The following is a 21,010-nucleotide window of genomic DNA, read 5'->3' as shown; positions in this document are numbered from 1 at the left end:
TTTAAAACATCAATCGGCGTGCCCGCCGTGTATTAAGAAACGGGATACAGCAGAAAAGACTGCGATGCCAACACGTAAACAGAGAATTCAAGGTCAGACGTCCTCAAACACCGTCGCACACTTCACCGTTTGTAATCACAGATGGAGAGTCAGCGAGGATTTTTTTTTTTCCTCTCCACATTTATGAAGTGTGATCACAGAAACGGTGCCGTCACTGATCCAGGTCTTCCTGTTGACACCTGACCAAGATCCAAGATTAATTAGATCAAAGAAGACGTTTCCAGAAGATCAGTAAATACACACCTTCTCATACCACAAGGCCTCCAAACGCACACACACACACACACACACACACACACACACACACCTTTTTTAAGAGCTTTGCGCTTCTTCTTTACAAGACGCTAACACTCTGTGGCTGAGCAATGTTTGGAACCCCCGCAAGGCATCGGTTTCTCCTTTTGTCTGTCTTCTCATCTCTGTCTCTTTCACTCTCAGGACATAAAAGTAGTGTCTTCGCTTTCAGGCACCTCTTAGAAACCCTGTTAGGTATCTGACGAGAGACAGCCGAGTCAGAGGGAGAGGGAGAGAGAGAGGAGGAAGACGGATCTGAATAAATGAACTTCAGAGGTGATGGGCATCACGGGGAAGAGACGGGAAAAGCATCGAAGCCAGACGCGGCGAGGCTGCAGGATACAAGGAGGCTAAAAGAAGACCGAGGTGGGGGTGTTGGATGCTGAGAGACAATCAGACAGAACCGCCTCGCTCTCCAGTCTTCACCTTTTAACCTCCCCTCCTTCCCTCTCACAATCCAACTTTCACTTTCTGCATAGTCAGTTTTTTATTATTATTATTTTTTTTTTATTACTGATTGCCTGACCTGGACTTTTTTTTTTTTTTAAGCTTTGTTAAGCCTTCATTCAAAAACATCACTGCAAAGAGAAACACTGGCAGACAGATGGAGAGGCCTTCATTCTGTGACCATCATCCAAAGGTGTATTCATGTCAAGAGCGTCTAAAGTGGTTTATTCAGTTCTCAATGCGACCATTTCTTCAGAAGAAGAAGGAGGACGTATATCCTGTTCACAGTGAAATATGCTGATTATTCTGCAGCAGCAGCAGAAATAACACGCTGCTGGATGGAAAACGTCAAAAATGACAGATGGATTTCTGTGACTTTAGTGTCACTGCGGCTTTTATCCGTTCATCTGCTAAAATATCAACAGAAATACAGATCCTGCACTGAGTGTGTTCACATTGATGAGTGCACCCAGACGATGAGCATCAAAACGGCTGGAACATCACCAACAGCAACGGCAGCCTAAATCCCACAAAATCAGCCAGTCGATGAAACACAGGAGCTCATCTGATTTATCATCAGTCCGAAAGTTTCATTTGTCTAATTCATAACCAGAGCTGCTTTCCCCACCAGCCTCAGCTCTTCGCGTGCCGGCCTTAGCACGTAGCTCGCTCCTTCCATGGCAGGGCTGGCTGTCAGAGGTGACAGCCTGCGTTTGACTGCAGCTGTTCACAACAATAAAACGCATTTGATTTCCGATGAGGCCGGACAGCACATCTCATCAGTCCAGACGAGTGATAAACGAGGCCGGAGCCTGTTTGTCCCATCTCACCCTCACCTTCCCCCTCCTCTTTTGCCTTTTTTAAACCAACAAACACAAAATAAAAAACCCTCCGATTTCCGCCTCCCTCCCCTGAAACCATATTTGGATTTCCCGTCTCTCGTAATTCATAAAGATGGCGGGACTGTAAGCAAAGCGCTCCCATATTTGACACATCTTCAATAACAAATAAAACGGTTTGATTCATAAACAACAGTAAAAGCCAATTTCCGGCAGTTATTTCACTTTGGATTTGTAGCAGTGAAAATTTAGGAGCTGGTTTTAAAGGTTATAATCCAATCAAACTAAACATCTGTGCCGTTATAGCGTCGGGGATATAAAGAGCCCACCTGGGCGGCCCATTAAGAACCAACACATCATAAACTAATGTTGTCTACGGAGGCAAATCGCTCAGATGGCCAGCTTTAAGGAGAAAACGCCACAGACCTCAGCTTCAGGCGAGAAAAAAAGAAAATGATGACGTGGGAAAGGCGCACACACACACACACACACACACACACACACACACACACCTTTGCTGCAGTTCACACTTGCTGAAATCATTAATTTAAACACTTGCATACAGACTGGAGCTTCCATTAGAGGAGGGTGAATATTCTCGCCTATTTACTGCGGAGTCCTCCATCTTCTGTGAAATTATCCGCTCTGAAACGGTCCTCCTCTCAGATTTGATATCTAATGCTCTTATTGGGTCACACAGATTTCAGTCAGAAGGCCCTCAAACCTGAACACGACCGTCGACAGCTCACTTCTGAGTGTGCGTGCGTTGTGTGTATTTTTTTAAAGGTTTGTGTTTGTGCCCTGATTCCTCTTCTAACGGCACAAACATGCTGCAGCTTCAGGACCGGCACCTCCACGTGATTTTATTGCCGCTTTATGTCGAGAAGATTGTGTTGCCCCGCGTCACCAGAGGGGGGGTTGTAAAGTGAAGTACCGTGTAAACAAGGAGGCATTAGCAATTAGCAATAAGTGCTGTCTAAGGTGGGATTTCCCTGATGTGATGAGATGAGGCCGAAAGTGGCTGAGCTCGTCAGTTAGCGCCGTTTCCTCGCCTAAACAGCTTACATGTTCCTTTTTCCTGCAGAGACGTCTCCAGGACTTGCTGTTGTGATCACCAGACCTGGCCTCCTTTTTGTGTTTGGATCTTTGTTTGTAAATGTTCCGTTTAATTCCGATGTCTCTCTCTTAGCGTTTTTGTTTATTCTTCTTAAAGAAGAAGAACTTTGAACCGTAATAAAACGTAATCAGGTGAGTTGAATGAAACATCACTGAAGGTTTATGTTTCCGTCCCATCTGGGCCATTTCAGTGAACAATTAGCTAATTGTGAAAAAAAAAAAACTAAAACGAAATGCTGCAGTGACCCTTTAGGCTGAGATACTCGGAAAGTAAAGTGAAACACAACACACCCGCACACTGACAGTGTGCGACAACAGAGCTGATTCAGACTCTGCATCTGTGTCAGCCCATAAATACGAGTTCAGCAAAGCAGGAAGAACAAGACATTGTCATCTCTCCAGAGCAGAAGCCTTGAATATACGCCTCTCCCTTTTCAGACTACACACACCAAATGAAACACACACACACACGTTGGTGTCCTTGGTCGCTGTTATTAATCACAGGAATGTTCAAATTGCTGTTAAATTGTCCATGGTGCAAAGCAAACCTTGAGGCAGGAGCGGTGCTGGATTTAAGCTGTGTGCTCTTTATCTATAGAGAAGTGAACGCATGTGTCTGAGGATGTTTTATCTTCTGAGACTCGCAGTGGCTTCTCTGATTAATTATACAATATCCAACCTCTTAGTGTTCACTTTGTTAAACTCTTTCCTGCACGTGTTCATTTCCTTTCAACCTCTCTCCATCTCCTCCTCCTCTCAGTGCCTGAACTCTGATCCTGTGTTTTTGGACAAAAGGGAGACCGTTTGTTTATTCAAATGCGGAATTAAAAGACTCGTCTCGTTTTACTCGTTTCCATTAAACCAAACTGCAACGCATATGTCGGGCATGAATGAGGCTGACGTGACACGGAGAAATCTTTTATTTTCTGGGTGACCTCCACGTTGAAATGATTTAGTAGAGTCAGGTTTTCAGGGGATTACTTTGTGCGTGTTTACGACGGCTGGCTGCGACATTACAGCTTTGTTATATTTGGTACAGAAAATGAAAGAACATTGCAGGCCACTTTCTTCATCTCTGGTGTCAATAAAAAAAAAAAAAAAAAAAACAACACGAACTTTCACTGCCTGCTGACACAAATAATTATTTCTGGAGTGAACCTGCAAAAATGTTGCTGTAAAGCGTCATCTCTGTCTAATCTGAAGTTCAGATCGAGTCGAGTTCACATTTGGGTTCAGTTTAAAAATAGACGGAAAATCAGCGTTGGTGCTGAGTAAAGCCGCTGGAAGGTGCTCGTTTGTGAAGCAACACAAAAGCGCTGTATGCATTTTGAGTGCGTGTGCGCCATCAGAGTGATCCCTTTTCACTCGCTTAATGCTGCTCCCGTCCTTGAGAGACAAAATGCAAATGACAGCGAGCTCCATTTTCCCCAATGCACAGCTGGAGAGGCATTTTAAAGCATCACTCTTCACCTCCTCTCACCTGCTCCATCAAACTCACAAACACACACACACACACACACACACACACACACGCCACTGACACAGTAAGTGTGTGTCAAACAGCTCGCATGCATTAAAAAAAAGTTTCCACCTCTCCCCCCGGTGCTGCAGACGGGCGTTATATCCACACAGGAAGGCCGCAGCCTCGACTTGATTTATTCACCTCTCCTCACTGGCTTCTGCTCCTCCAGTGTCTTCTCTACTGTTTGTTGTTGTTGTTGTTTGCCTGTGTGTGTGTGTGTGTGTGTGTGTTGCACTCTGTCTCTTTGTGGGGAAGAACACAGTCCTTGCTTTTCCGGGCCGTTTAGGAAGTCAGCGCGGTGAGCGGGCCGATCTTTACTGTGACACCAGACAAAACTCTAAACGAACCCTGATGGATGGTCCTGACCTCGCTTTGCTGGGAATGACACTTGTTTGTGTGTGTGTGTGTGTGTTACATGCACGTGTGTTTGCGTGTGTGCACACATGAGCGACCTTTTGCAGCAGCACGACAAGGCCATTGATCCTGGCCTGTAATTGGACAGCATCAACACCGACACATCCAGAGCTGTGTGTGTGTGTTTATAAGAGCATTCATCGTTTCAACTGAGGCGTTTCTACTAATTATTATTTTCCATCAAAGCCAATAAACAGGATTCCTGTCGACGTGTTCCTCAAATAGATTCATATTTCACCAAAAGTCTGTTTTTGCCTGTTCTTATCTCATTTTTGACCAAGTGGAGTTGCCGTCCAAGATGTCGGACCCGACTTCACATCACTGCGCTCGTGTGACTCAGCCATCTCAGCCCAGAAGGAAGTTAAAGAGAAAACCGATTTTCAATTTAAAAAAAATTTAAAAAAAGTATCGTCCTGAACTACCAACTGGCATTAATCGATAAAAATCGATTAATCGGCCAGCCGTAACTCCTGCTAACAATCGCGTTCAGCCATGTCGTGCTTTCAATATTTCCAGTGACTGTTCAAGCTCTCTACAGAAACTCCGTTGTAGAAACAGCTCGATGGACTTTGAAAGAAGTGGGTGTTTAACTGTCAGAGAGTTGCACTTTGGGAAGGATACACGAGAAGTCAAGACCTCGCCGGAGCATTTTCCTTTTTTCAAATCCAGCTCTTGGGAGTCAAAGTGCAATATTAATCCCTGCAATAAGACTCTCACTCTGTTCTCATCATTCAAAGGAGAAAAGGCCCAGCTGACCCTCGTGGCACATCGACTGTGCAGCATTTTTATAACTTTATTTATTCGGCTATTTATGCTGCACCTTTAAAAACAAAGTTTATAAAGTGCTCTGCCACATGAATCAGAGCTGGACAAAGGCAAACAATAAGAGAATATTAACAACACAGCATATATGCGTGCACACTCACACTAAGGAGAACTTCAACAATAATGATAATGACAACAATAATAATAGTCACACCAAGTGATAAAAGGATAATATAGTGGAGAGTAAAAAGGGGTCAGGCCAAGTGAAAAGAAATAAAAGAAATAAAAAGTCGATAAAATGAGTTTTTAGAAGTCACTGATTCTGCCTCATCGTATCGAGTCGAGGGCGGTCGCCTCTAGATTCAAGTCTTGACTCTGGAACGGCAACCTGAAACACCTGATCCCGCTTCACGATATCAGAAAGCTGCTCAGCACCAGAGTCCCGTCGTGGCAGCAGCTCTTAGATAATGCTATATCTGTCCTCCGTGGGAAAGTATAGCTACGAGGCCAAACCCCCCTTCGGGCTGTTTGTGCTGTATGAGTGTGCTCATGTAAATATGATCCCGCTGCTGACACCGACGCTTTCCGCTCTCAGTTTCATCCCGCTGTACTTCCCTGCAGCATTTCACGATGCTAAGCGGCTAAACTTTGGTATCTGTGAGACTGCGGGGTCAGGCCGTCGAGCGTATCAACACGGGAGGAAACGGAAACAATCGCTGAATTTCAAGTGAGCCTGCTTCCCATCTGACTCCCATGTGGCGGTCGCGTGTTGTCCCACGGAGACGCTGGAGGACGGCCGGGATGGTGTGAACATATTTAGACATTCAGGAAACTCAGAGCATATGATCAGACATTACTGTAGCTCACTTTAAATAAGAGCAGCTGACTGCAGCAGACTGCGAGCTTAGTTTGAAATTTTAAGCCATATTTAGAGGAGAAGGTGGAGCTGAAGGCCGGCCCTACAGCTCTATGATGTGAGGTTCTCATCAAACACAAATACTGTGCAGTGTGAAACTTAAAAACGACGTCTGTGTGGCAGCAAAACACAAAAACACTGAAAACAACATTCCCGAGTAACACAGCCGAGCGCCTCCTGTTACTGAGAAAAGGCTTCCAGTCTGGACGATCCCGCTGAGGAGCAGCTCTGTTCAGCTTTCAGTTCATTGTTTTGCTCCTACAGACCATCTGGATGAGGCTCCCATCAGCCCCCCGCCCCCTCCACCCCCACAGGAAGCTGTGGGCAGCAGCTCCCAACACAAAAACTGATTGTGCGCTGATCTGCTGAGAGCCGAATGGCAGCCAGCCGATGCGAACAAGCTTCTGTGTTGAGCTGCAGACGTCTGACGAGATAACAGAGTCGCTCGTGTAAATTCTTCTGTTAGACTACAAAAGGTGGGCTCACCTACGTTCAGGTTAAAGGTCACGGAGGAGAGAGACAAAATGAGTCACGCCATCTCGGTGTTTAGAAAGCAAAAGAGGCCACATTGGCAGGAGAAGGCGGAGCTTTGGACATCATGTTGTTTGGAAGTGAGCTGATAAATCAGATGGAAAGACTAAACTTCCCCAACAGATGAGCAACATATCCCCACATTCATCGTATTAAAAACACACTTTTAAACTAACTCAATTCAAATCTCAGCTTCATCTCATTTCACGACAAACCGTTTACATCAACTTTATGTGAAAAGTTGAAGCAAAGTAAAACCAAAACATCTGATTTCAGTTTGCAGTGAAGGGGTGACGCACCTGAGGACCCTGAACTGGACCAGAGCTGAGTCCATCTGAAAGTTGGTACAGATCCTGAAGGGACTCACAACATCATCATCATCTCATGTCCTGAACAGGACACTCATTATTGAGCGTCGACGGAAGAAACGTGTAATAAAACGTACGAAGGAAACTGAAATGTGTGTGAAGCATCAAGAAGAAGTCGCACACTTTGGAACTGCAGTTTAAGCTTTCAATAGAAAGACTGAGTGTGACAACGCAGATATGACACCACTCTGAGCTGTCAAAGCCCATCTAGCACACACAAACACACCAGAAAGGGCGGGAGGCGGTAATAAGAATGGAGATTAGACTTTCCATTAAACTGCTTTCTTATTCTTCAGGCCTCCACCGTCTGAGAGGCAGCCACGGCCAATTCGCCTTCAGCGCTTACAAACAGACTTCTGACGGCGTGTCGAACGGACGCCGAAGCACTCTGATGCTGCGGGGAGAGAAAACTGCATCGGTGTGTGTGTTTGCTCATGCATATGCATATGGAACAAATACACAGCGACATGAAATAAACAAAACAACAAGGAGGCTGTCAGCAGATAGCAGGCGGGGTCACAGGAGTCGGCGCCGACGGTGCACGCCCAGCACGCTAGGATGCGCGGGCGAGCGCACGCAAAGCAGGTCACGGCTAAAAGCAGAAGTTAGCAGGAAGACAAAGTGCTGTCATCACATCACAGACGGGGGGTTCATTGAATGGAAAGAAAAAGAAAAAAGAAACCGAGGTTCACACGTTTGCTTTCAAAACAAATGTCTTAAATTTAGCACGGAGGAAACCACAAGTTTTTACTCAGCGGAGGAACGATTGGAGAAAAAACATCTGGTTCTGGTGAAGATCGACGACAGACTGGAAGATTTTAAAGCTTTGGTTTTATCTTCAGAAAGCACCGGGAGCTTGAATTTTCTATTTCTGGCCAACATTGTCACTTTGAGCTCCATTTTTGGTCTCCACGCCCTCCCCAATAACAACTGTACAAATAAACTGTTTTTCTAATTTGAATAAAGCTGCTAAAACGGTTGATTCCTTTCACACTGCAGGACGAGTCTGCCTTCCCGTTCGACCACAAGATGCACAACTGCAGAAGCAATAACACAAACTTTAGAAGCAACATCAGACCGTTGATCTTTATTTACAAGGTTGGATCGACCGAAGCTTTAGATTTAAGATGTGAGCAGGACAATAACAATGCAGACAGATTTATTTACATCGTCATTTAGTTAGTCTGTTAGTCAACATTTAACCGGGCAGTGACGGTTACATGGACATCACACTGATGATGATGATTTAGTCTCATTGCTGAGCCGTGCCGCAGTCAGCTGTAAATGTCTTGTATGTCGCTTGTTATTTTTTGTTGTTGTTGTTTGTTACTGTTGAAGGATGTGAGAAGCTCTCTCTCTTTCAAATTTGGCTCTGAACGGCATGAACGCAGGCTAAAAAAAAAAATAAATAAAAGTTGAGCTGCACAGCTTTTTCTGTCGGAGAATCAGCCGGCGACACAAAAACGTTGAGAGGAAATCTTGACAGGGCGTCAAACAACGGGAGCAATGGGAGTTTAGTGCGCCAAGTGCTTTGAGTGTGCCACCGTCAGCAGCGACAACATATGGCTTCATTAAAAATAACACAATTCAATTACCAGAGCAGGTTAAATCTGCCAAGGCAGCATCACAGCCACCGACAGCAACACTTTACTTTTATGAGTCAGTGTGTCGAGCAGATCAGCCTGATCAGCCTGAAACAGGCAATCGATCCTGATGTAAACGTTTGTGGCATCGATCAGATCTGGGAATATACACATCATCCCGGGATGATCGGTGCCTGCAGCGTCGTGGCCGGAGCCATCTGACCCTAAGCTAAGCTAAGCTAAGCTAACCCTTTGGGCCAAAGGAAACTGTCCGTTAACGACAACATTAATAATAATCATTTGTTTCATCGGCTCTGAGTGATCTCAGGTGTCTTTAGCTTCTCTTCCTGCTCGGCGTCGCTGGATGATGATGTCACTCCATAACTTTCACCAGGGGGCGACTCCACGGCTTGTAAAAGAGAAGTCTGATGAAGATGACCCTACTTCTCACTTCATTTATTAGCTCAGTAAAAGTTTTTCTAATGAACTTATGGTTTGAGTCTTAAGGTTGGAAAACGGACCGAAACATGGCAAACATTAGAGCGATGGCTACAGGAGAGACGACAGAGCCCCCACCTTCTCCAATTATCACATAAATATCGGATAAATGTGTCTGTTTATATCTTAAAATGCTTTTATGTGCTTCTTCTGATGTGTTACGAAAAATACATTTATGAGAAAACAAAACTAAAGAAACTGGGCCAGCAGAGGAGCCGGCTACAAAACACATTCTAACTCATGTGGAGCAAAGGAAGGGAATTTTAACACGAGGCCACATTTTTAACAGTCAGAAAATAAATAGGCGAGTTACTCGCACACGGAACAACATTTATGTCACATAGAAAAGACCAGACGGAGCAGAAACAGTCTGGTATGGTTCTGCTGTCAGGAGTCAAAGGCCCTCGAAGCATTTTCACCTCACCAGCCCTCGAGCTATTTCTGCTCTCTATTTACAACTGTGTGTGTGTGTGTGTGTGTGTGTGTGTGTGTGTGTGTGTGTAGGCAGCTCTCGCCCCAGGCACATCAAACTCTCAGCATGTAAGGATGAACCAACAGGCATCAAGCAGACACACAATCATGACGCGCGCGCGCGCACACACACACACACACACAATCATCACACAGGCCTTTCTTGGTCTGATCCCAACCATGAAACAACCTGCCGTCATGACAGCAGATCGAGACCGACACCGGGCCTCACACGGCGACAGAGGGATGTGAGGAACAAAGGAAGAGGTGACAACTGGGAGGGAAGGAAGGGAGTGAAAAAAAAAAAAAAAGAGGGAGTTGATGGGAATAAAAGAAGAAGGGAGAGGAGGAGAGATGAAAAGAGACAAGGTAACAAGATGAGGAAACAGAAAAGGAGACGATGAAAGGAAATGGGATGATACAGGAGAGGGGACAAGTTGAGGAAGGAAGTGAAGGATGGAAGGAGGCGAGTGATTTGATAAGCAGCTCTATCAGCCCGAGGAGCCAACCTATTCATATTTAAACACAAACGCACACTTTGAAGGGAAAAACTGCGTCCCATCGCCGTCGATCACTGAGGCCAAAAATAAAACCCGTCACTTCACCTCCATGCTCGGACTGAAATTCACAGCTTTGGGCTGTGTAACACAAATTGAACTTTAATAGCAGTTTTGAAATGCTGATCTTATGAAAACGACGACGACAAACATTTTATTTCTAAAAATTTAAAAGCTACAATTGCAGCTTGCAGGTGTTCCCATCGAAGGGCGTTTCGGGAATGATCCCACCAGCTTTCATTTTGAGGAATATCGTTGAAAGCATTTTGCATTTCCTCGGTTTTGGAGCAACACTCTCAATCTATCGGGTCAATCTTCATTCCTCCCCTCACCTACGGTCAGCAGCCAAAATGGGTTTTCTCCGCAGGGTGTCTGGGGCTGAGGTGGTCCGGGCGTCTCCTTAGGGAGGTGATTCTGGCATGTCCAACTGGGAGGACACCTCGGTGGAGGGATTATAGCTCCTCTCCGGCCTGGGAGCGCCTCGACACCCCCCCCCCCCCACCGGTCAGAGTTAGTCTGGGGCTGTCTGCCAAAGCTGTTAGCCCCGCGAGCCAACTTCAGATAAGTGTTTGAAGAAGGATGGATGGTCATGTGACCCGCCCACATCATGTCCGGTGAGGTGTAAATGTAGTTTTGTGAATTTCTAAGGAACATGGAAACGCACAATCCCAACCATCATTGTGATGTTTACACACAGCAGTGACACTCCTCCTGCTTTGACTATCGATCTGGGAAACATCTGAGTGTGTCCCGTCCCTCGTCCCAGAAGATGCATGATAACGTCCTGTGTTATATATAGACGTGCCTGAAGTGTGGAGGCCACAGTAAACCTGTGAGGCTGCCGGGCTGTGTGTGTCGGCCCCCCCACCGTCACTAGAGCATGACTCTGCACGAGTCCACGGGCCAAGAATAGCCAGCGGGCTTCAAGTGTAATATCACATTTTCATAATGAGAGCCAATGAGTTGTAAATCCCTGCTGACAGAATTATGGAGTGAGAAGAGCTTATGTTGGTGATACAGAAAATATTAAGCAGCACCCCCCCCCCAGCTCAGCACGAGGTGTGTGTGTGTGTGTGTGTGTGTGTATTTAAATGTGTTTTTATATATGTGTTATTGAGCTTTAACAAGAAATAGCTGCACGTGGCAACGAGCTGCTGAACTTTCATCAGTTTCTCCGAGTTTACGAGGTGCATTTTTTTTTAATTAAGACACTCCGTGTGTGTGTGTGTGTGTGTAAGGCAGGGACCACACACGTGCACTCGTATAACAACTAAAGCATTATACAACCACTTATTTACCCGTCAGACTCCCTCCAGCATGTTCTCGTTAATAATGTAAGACAACATTTGTTTCTACATACAAGTCAAACCGAACACGAAGAGGAGTCACTGTGGAGCTCCAGTTTTAAGTTCTGCACCTATAAATCAGAATAAACTCTTTTTAGGTTCAGTTCATCTGAAGAGCTTTTCTGAAACTGGGTGGTCAAACTGTCTGGTGACCGATAAATGATCCGTGAAACATCAGAAGATTAATTAACCATAAATAGGCTCTCCCCTGCAGTCGGAGACAGAGGACAGTCCTCTGGGAGTCCACGGAGGTGAGGCGGTGTCTGTCTCCGTTCAGCTCCAGGAGCTAAAGAGCAGTTTGTCTGCAACGTGATGGATTCACACTGGATTCACGCCGCCACGCTGCGTTTCCACTATTTTACCGCCTCTCTAATTCTGTCCTCGCTGCTGCGGCTGGCTAAGAAGGATGGCAAACATCCTGGAGGAAGCAGCGCTACCTCTCGCTTCGACTCTTGACTAACAAACTGAGGGCGGGAGAGAAAGAGAGAAATTAGAGGGAGGAGGAAATGAGACAGCAGAGCAGAAGGAAGGGGGGAAATGATTGAGCCGAACTGTCTTCCCGGCTCATTTTCGAGGAGCTTGGTGACGTGCAGGCGAGTCGGCGATGGTCTACCGCAGGAAATGACAACCTTTCTTCAAACAGACACACCAATATGGAGTACAGGATAAAGAATTAAAAAACGAGGAAAGACCAACTGAAGTGAAACTGATCTAGATTGATGATCATCACAAATGATCTCATCACGTTCTACAGAAACGCTTCAGGTTTTTATTCAGGGAAGTAAATCTGCATCCTGTCAGGAATTTAGGTTTGTATTTATTTCTTTTGTATCTTTTGCTGATTTTAAACAAACACTTTTTAGAAAGCCGGGTTGAGAATGGAACAAAGTAATGTCCCGCTGTTTTCATTAGGACGAATTAAAAAGCTTTAAAGTTAACTCTACTGCTGAAATAAGATTTGGCGGAAAATATTATCTGCCAAAACACAACGGACTTGACCACATTTGTGCCGTGCTGAAACCAGAGAAGAAGAAGAAGAAGAAGAAGTTAATTCAATCAATGCGTTAAATGTTTAAGATGGCGCGAGGTTGTGATCTTCAGTGCCTGCTCGGCTCCTGATACGTCGTCCTTTTCTAATTAAGACTGACAGGCGGGTAGCTAAAATAAATGCCAAGGCCTCGACGCACTAAATGCCAATCTATGTTTGGCTTTCACACGCCGAGAATGACCATCCGCCGTGTGGCCACAGCAGTCAAGTCGAACCTGATCAATACGGCTCCCTTTCTTGGCAGAAACCTTCAATGTATCGATCAGCTCTGCCGGCTGAAGGATCTGCAGGTGCTAAAAGGCTCCAAGGACACGCACACAAGAACACAATTTTTGGTAATTCAAAGTCTCAAGCCTCTCACGTTTGTAAGCATCATCATTTATCCATAAAGGTGTGTGTGAATGACATTCAGGGTGTCAGACATTTCAGGCCATATTAGTACTCCACACACAGCAGGAATAAATAAAATCATAATTAGAATTATCACCATCATGGGACTTTTGACTTGGCCAGTTCTTCACCCTCCTCTTTATAAGTTCAAGAAACGTTTGTCAAAGTTGATCTTCAGGAATACATAGCTGGTAACGACGTCATTTATAATCCATAATTAGTTCAATATCAAAGTTTTATTTCCTTTTTATTTGGCTGAGTTTGCCCAAAGCTGCTGAGCACAACTGCAGCTCATTCTTTTCAGCAGCAAAGAAGAAAATGTGGAGGGAGAAAACCACACGACTATTTAAGGGGAAGAGATCAATCTGCTGTAAAATACGACGGGAAAGATAATGACTGTATAAATATTCCATATGTCCACAGGTCTCTGCTAATAAGGGTTTAAACAAAATGATGGAAACTCAGCCTGCCGTTATTTTAACTGCTTTAACCGGACTGTGATGTAGAAAGAAAGTCCAGGGTGACTCTGATTTTTCCACAGTCGACACTTAATCCGGCAGCTCGCCCGCCATCGCACGCTCCTATTGGCCCTAGTCTGTGATGTCACAGCCAATCAGAGTCTCTGCTTCAGGGTCTCTGGATCAGTCCTGTATGTTTCTGAGTTTATTGTGTTGACAAAGTAAAGATATTTGGAGCTGATATTTCACCATTAATGAGCAGAACTCCTGATCAGATAAAGACAGAAACTTCAGATCAGCTCCAGAACGACCCAAACACATGAGAGGACCTTTTCTTTGGTTATTCTGCTTTACACAGTTTTTAAATCAGGAAAATCAGGAGACATTCAGTCAGTTTTTTTGTTGTTTTATGAGCTTTCATTCCCTAACAAAGTGAACGCTGTCTGAATGACGCACACAAACTGAGGTGGCTCTGGTTTTCAATATGTGGAGCACTTAGTGAAAAATGTTAAAGCGCCAACTTTAAGTGGAAATGTACAAAGGAAAAAGGTCTTAATGCGGCTCTAAGGTGGTTAATAAAAACCTATCTGCTGTATTCATGTAGTTTTTGGGTATATTCATCAGCACACTTCTGCCCTTTGAGGTAAAACCCTTCTCTTCCACCGTACATGTGCAGTTTTACAAACAGGCTGGTGTATTTTGTTTCTTTAATTAGACTCTTAAATCGGTCGCACATCAAAGTTCTCTAAAAAAAAAAAAAAAAGTGAATTTGGCTCTTTTGAAACTGGCAGACTTATTATTCCTCGTGTTGCTCCTCATCACGATGTGCATCAAAGATGCGCAGAGACAGCACTAAAACCTTTTCCACGGTTCAGTTTAGCTCGGCAGCGAGGAGGGAAGGAGGGTGAGGGATGAAGGTGAAGAGGGGGGAGCATAAGCTCCTACAAGGAAAGAGGACATTGAGTTTTGATGTCCTTTAATAGAACATCTCACAACAAGGCAGAGAAGAAATGAACCCCCCCATATGACCGCCACTGACATTTAAATTAATACGGTCGGACCCTTTTCTCCTGTCATACATAATGAATTCTGCAGCTGCCAAACATCCACAGATGTGACAGCAGCTGTGTCTCCAAGGCGGGATTTTCTCTTTCTGCAGCGGGACGAGTCACATGAGAAAAAGGCTTGGGGGGGAGGAAGGGGGAGGAAGGGGGAGAAGAGTGCATCATGACTAATTCATCCACCGTCTTTACCTGCTCTTCATGAAACAGTTAGTGATGGACGCAATTATGTTGAGTAATGACAAAGCAGCGCTGGAGTGTAAATTATCCATCCATCATGATATTTGTATTACACATCATGTCCCATTAACACAACAAGGGCAACGCACTCTAGATGTCAGAAAACGGCACGGCGCCGACACAGCAGCAGAAAAAAAAAATAAAAAATGCGATTGTGTCGTCATCTCCTGACAACGCCGCACAATGAAGCAGCACCCTCACCCCCCGCTGTGCGGAAGAAGGATCCAGTTTGTGTATCCGTCACTGCAAAAAGGTTTCAGAAAGTATAAAAGCAACAAATTCAAGGATGGCGATTAGAAGTCGTTATATAAAGTTAAGAAATAGAATCTCAGATCTGTCCGTCCATTCATCACCTGTACTGTGTCAGAAGGGGCGGGGCTTATCACAGGTGTCACAGGGCCGCCCTATAAAGAGAAGGGTTCAAACCCAGAGTGTCGTTACGAGGCGACACTGCATCGCTAAGAAAGTGATTTCAGGTAAACAGCGCCACATCGCCGCTTCATCACGCTGGAGGCCTGAGCGGAAGCTAAACGCTAACAGCACTCAGTTTATTCTTCAGAGCTGCCCTGACAAAAGCATCCCCCAAAAAAGAAACAAAATAAATCACACCACCTGAAGCCTTCCAGTCGGAGCAGGGACAGATGAAGGGATGATGTTTATGGATTTGCTGTCCTGCCAGCATGACCCCTCTCATCACATTTGACCATCATCCACACTCCGCTTTCTTCCCCTCGTCTCTTTTGACCATGAAAGTCATCTTGAAAGACGTGACGGCGATCTGAATGAAGCATTTCATCTGCCGCTCTATAAATTCAGCCGTCGGCCTGCGATATCAAACATTCTTTGGGGAGACACTTCTTCTCAGCAGAGTCTCTAATTGGTTTAGCCGTCTGTTATCTGCGTACAGCGAAGCACTTCAATCCAGCGCCGCTCAGTGGGAGGCGAGATTTCTATCTATCCCCCTTCATTCACAGCTTAATTCAATTGGAGGGCAATTATCGACCACCCCGAGGCTTCGAGATCCTTGTTGGTCTCAGTTCCCAGCAGGAGGTGAAAAACGCCAGAACAGGCAGCACCGAAGAGCAAAAACAGTGCGGAACGTCAGAGACAGGCCGACGATCAGCTGATGAAAATGAAGCAATGCACAGAAACGTGTCTTTAACTCACAACCTTTTTCCTTCTGATGCTTCACAAGCTGAGCAAATTCCAACTGAACTCTTCGACGGTCGATCAGCTCTAGGAACTGTTTGCTGAAAAGTGAAGCTTTGAAACAACAGTGGGAACGAGGGAGCAGAAGCAAACAGGAAATCAAATGAGCTCTGTGATTTCTGTATTGAATATCAGACAATGCCTGACTGACACAGACGGACTAATACATGATTTATTGAGTGAAGGAGCTTCTTAAGCCCTTTCACCTTTTGTGTTTCATGCAGCTGCAGTGTACGCTGGTGGCTTGCCCCCCCCAGTTCCACAAATAACACAACAACACCTTTTACAGGAATTATGTAACCGAGCTGAAACTAAAACCCGTTTTGTTTTCCTCCCAGACAAAAGCAGCTCTGAGAAACCAGCAGTTCCACCAACCAACCTCATTTAGGAATGAACGTCCGGCATCCTGCAGATTTACAAATCAAAGGAAAATCTTCGCAACACTGCCACAATGCAACGACAACACAACTACAGGAAAGAGCGGATTTCAGAATCAGTCTGACTGACCCCGTTATTTTTATTTCCTTAAACTGCACAGATGAATCTTCGTTTATTCAGCACGCGAGCTCGCAGCTGATAAAGTCTCGGTATGAGCCTGTGGAGCTAAGAGCTTTAAAAATATTGATTATAAACATGATAACTGCGCTCACATCCCCAGAGACACAGTGTGAAGACAGTGACGAGTGTTTGATCTGTCAGCTTCTCAGAGCTTTTAAAGTTTAGCTGCTGTCATTTAGCTTTAATTTGTTTATCACGTTAAAATGAATCTTTGCCACGCTGTAATTGTTCAGACTTCACTGAAGAGACACGAGAAACAAAGACGACGCTGTCAGTGTCAGGAGAAATGAGTACTCAACAATTTTCACTTAGATAAACCTTCTGGAGTGGCTCGGTTCATGAGGTGTTTGGATTTATTTGATTTTAGCCAGCAGCAGGACTCATCACACGGAGGCAGCAATTAATCAGAGCAGTAAAAAACTGTTAAAGTGAGTGGAAGTGATGGGACGGAGCACAGAGTTTGATCCATTCACGTCTGATGTGTTTTTTCTCTTCAAATCACCTCCTGAGTTTTTAAAAAAGGAGCTTTAATGTCCTGTCTGAGATCTGAATCAGCTTAAAGATGAATTCTGATCAAATGGACCCAGTTTCCTGGCAGATCTGGACCTCCAAGTGGGACTGATGTAATAAACTTGCACAGTCTTGCAGGATGAATAAACTACAAAAGTTTGTTTTCAGTTTTTTTTTTTTTTATGAACTATGCTAACTAGGAACTATGAAAATTTCTGATTTAATGAGAGTAACATTCAGATTAAAGTCAGGCTAAGGTGGCAAACTAAAAAACAAAACCTTCAACAAAAGGAGGTTTTTCATTATTCGCTGAATAACTTTCCTTTCACAGGTTCAACTGAGCTCTGAATGCAATAAAAGCCGACTTCTTTGTCAATGTGAATGAGATGATCTTGAGATAATTATTGATTTAATTACTGAAATATTTCCTAAACCAGCTTCACTTCCTGCTGCCTCCTGTCTGTTTGGGTTCATCGTCGAGGAGGCAGAGCAGGAAAAAGTATTTCACTGTTGGCTGGATGCAGATGAGAAAACACTGCGACACTGTTAAAGCTGAAAGTCAGCACTTTAACCTCACAGTCATCTTTTCGCTTCATTTGTAACGTGGAGCCGAAGCCGGAATGAGAAATGTGTCACTGTCCTAATATTTGCAGACTGCACTTTATGCAGATGAGCAGCAGCTCCACGGTGGTTTTCCTCACCGCGGTTTCCCTTTCGGGCCCCTGAGCCTAAAATATGCAACAGATGACACTGAGAAGTGGAAAAACTTCTTCCCGTTTCCTTCTATATGCAGCGGTTGCACCTCTTCCGGCTGCAGTCTTAAAAAAAGAAAAAATAAAAAAATATAAAGTGAGCTCTTCTCAACTCAGATCGCTTTTCTCACAACCAACTGCTGAGCTGACAAAAACTTTCCCTCCCTCGGCAGTCGACGCACAACTACACACAACAGCAAACACACACACACACACACACACACAGAAACAGTGAGGCTCAATTCCCAGATTTGTACACGACAGCGTCAGACCTGTTAGGCTCAAACACGGGCCTCCTACTGCTGCAGCAGCTACACTCTCAAACAGGAGAGCTCATAAACAAAACTTCAACTGACAAACAACAGCGACAACACACACACGCTGTAATGATGCACAGACACACTGCAGCTGGAACAACCAGGCGACTGACTGCTACAGCGGGCAGGACAGGAGGCCGGTGATAAGCAAGAACACAACCTGCTTTCCGGGCGGAAATAAACGCACAAGCAGGAGCAGCAGAAAAGGTGAAAAAGTGTGTCTTACTTTGAGTATTCTTCGTTATCTCGGTCACAGCGAGAGTCCTTGTGTTTCTCCCAGTCTTTGCCGTGCTTGCAGGTGGTCAGCAGGATAATATCGTCCCCGTTGTGGATGTGATACAGAGCGTTCCTGGTCTCGGAGCCGATGCCGGTCAGGTAGCGCTTCCCTTTGAAAACCAGCAGGTACTTCCTGGAAGGTGGCACGTCGTTGAGCGTCAGATAACCGATCCCGCCTCCCTTCAGAGGGTGATCCTTGGAGAACAGCGGGATGGAAATATCAAAGTTCGGTCTGAAGTTGACCACGTCGGCGCTGGCCTTGGCCAGCATGGCCTGGCCCACCTCGAAGCCCAGGTCCTCGGTGTAGTCCGGCCAGGTGCCAGAGTAGAGGTTGAAGATGAGGTGGTTCCTGCCATCGCCCCACGTGGGCAGGCTCTGGATGCGGGACCTCACGTTCTGGACGTACTGAGCGGAGAGCTGGTCCCGGTCCAGCGTGTCCACCGCCAGGACGAACAGGCAGGCCTTGGAAGGGTCTGTGGTGTGGAAGCGGGACCCTTCGATGGAGGTCAGGATCTTCTGGTAGGTCTCCGAGATCTCGTCCCCTCTCTGCGGCGGGTAGATGTAAACCCTGAAGCCCGACTGGCAGCGAGAAAAGTCGAAGCAGGTTTCCATGCGGCAGCGCTTGTTCTTGTAGATGTTGTCCCGGATGGCCCGGCGTTCACGAGGAGAGGTGTGCTGGTGATGGAGCTGAGGGCTGTCCTCCTGAAAACACACAAGCTGTCACCACCATGAACAAATCAAAACCACATTTAGAGCGAGCTCGAGCAGATGAACGAATGAGCTGGATTATTTCCCCCCATAGTTCAACATACTTTGTCCATATTTTATAAGAAAAGTGCTTCACTATTAAAACTGGAACGGTTTTATTTCTACCAGGAAGTCCAGGAAAAAAAAAAAAAAAAAAAAGTCCTAAAATAGCAGATATGAAACAGTTTGAGCCTTTTAAGAGTTTCAGCTCTTTAAGTTTTCAGCAGACATAATGAGTCTCAACCTGCGGGCCACAAAGGGACTGTGTGTGGGCTGTCGGATCATTTGCATAACGGCACAACTTACTCAACAAGAACCAATCATGAGTGAAAATCTAAATATAAAAATGTTTAGATTTTCTCACTGACACCACAATGGCAGGACCTGAACCTCGGCACATATCTGGCTCAGTCTGGTTGTGTAGCTAAAGAGCCGGATCATTTTTTTTACATTAATATTATTCAGCCAGTAATTATCTAGCTTTCTGTGGATTATTCTGTGTGCATTATAAAATAAAGAGAAATTTTCTCTCCGCTCAGGCCGCAGCGCCGTGGCCAACGACCTCCAGACCACCAACTCACAAAGAGCGCGATGGTGTGTAAGACATTTTGAACGTATCGATGTGTGTTACGTTGAATTAAAGCCTCCTGAGCTTTGGAAGTCTGCGGTTGCATTCAATCCATCAAGGCAACCTTGAAGCCTGATGGGTCAGATGCACCAAGTTGGATCATCCATTTCTCAACTCCTGGCCAGTTGTCGGGGGTGGGGTGGGGTGGGGTGGGGGCTTTGTTGCATCACATCTCTCTCTCCCCATGTTCCCTCGTCTCTGCGTGCCGACTATCAACCAAACAGACAGCGCTGCATGAACAAATTTGCAGAGGCTCAGCGGGGTTTCCGTCCAGGACCTCAACAAGAAAACACAGAGACGTTCTCCGGGGACTCGTCTCAACTCTCACTGCAGCGCAATCTAATCTGGCAGCGTCGGCCAATCAGATGCGTGGCAGCGTACACTCCTGATGCGTCGTTTACTAATTTCTGCAATTTATGTCGTGATTGTTGCGACAAACAGACGGAAGCCTGCCACATGATGTTTGGGTCAGATTTTACTATCTGCATCTGAGCGGCTCAACTAAAGCTGCTGCTTCCTGAAGTAAAACCTTTCATTTCACAAGAGTTAAAAAAAAATAATAAAAAAAAAAAAAAAAGCAAAGTGCAGAGGAGAGTCATTAAAAAATAAATAAATAAATAATAAATCTGTGCAGTGGAAATGCAGAAGCTCAATTCTGTTTTTCTTATGTGTTTAATCATCTAATGAATCATCTTCTGACCGCTGGCCTGAAGCTTCATCTTAAAGAAAAGATTTTTAGTGACGGCCTTTTCTGATCTGTCTGCAGTTTTCCTTTACCTCCTGCTCGCCCCCCTCCAGGTACGGCTCCAGCAGCTCGGTCAGCTCGGGCCAGTGCCTGGGCGGTCTGGACGGGCTCCTCTGGGGCAGGGGCTGGGGCTGGAACGCGTCCTGGCTCTGCTGGGAGTACTGGTATTCCTGCTGGTGGTACTGGTGGTACTGGGGGTACTGGGGGTACTGGGGTAACTGGGGTAACTGGCGATATTGGTACGGCTGCTGCTGGAAGTCCCCGATTTGCAGACCCCAAAGGTAGATGAGGAAGAGAAGACCGGCCCCCACAGACACGAGCAGGTACCGCTTCTTGGCCTGCAT

The 21,010-nt window shown here is 45.5% G+C and overlaps 1 protein-coding gene across 1 annotated transcript in view; it reads right to left on the bottom strand.

The window, feature by feature from the left end:
- LOC115038200 (exostosin-1) overlaps positions 1–21,010 on the bottom strand; it is a 127,331-nt gene extending 106,321 nt beyond the window's left edge. Inside the window, exons 1-2 of the mRNA XM_029497073.1 lie at positions 20,699–21,010; positions 18,497–19,248 (exon numbers count right to left, since the gene is read on the bottom strand). Of these exons, the coding sequence (XP_029352933.1) occupies positions 18,497–19,248; positions 20,699–21,010 (1,064 nt within the window). The remainder of the gene's footprint in view (positions 1–18,496; positions 19,249–20,698) is intronic.

This window comes from Echeneis naucrates, chromosome 24 (genome assembly GCF_900963305.1).
Source record: "Echeneis naucrates chromosome 24, fEcheNa1.1, whole genome shotgun sequence".
Classification (NCBI taxonomy): Eukaryota; Metazoa; Chordata; class Actinopteri; order Carangiformes; family Echeneidae; genus Echeneis; species Echeneis naucrates.
This window is presented reverse-complemented; position numbering and strand designations above follow the sequence as displayed.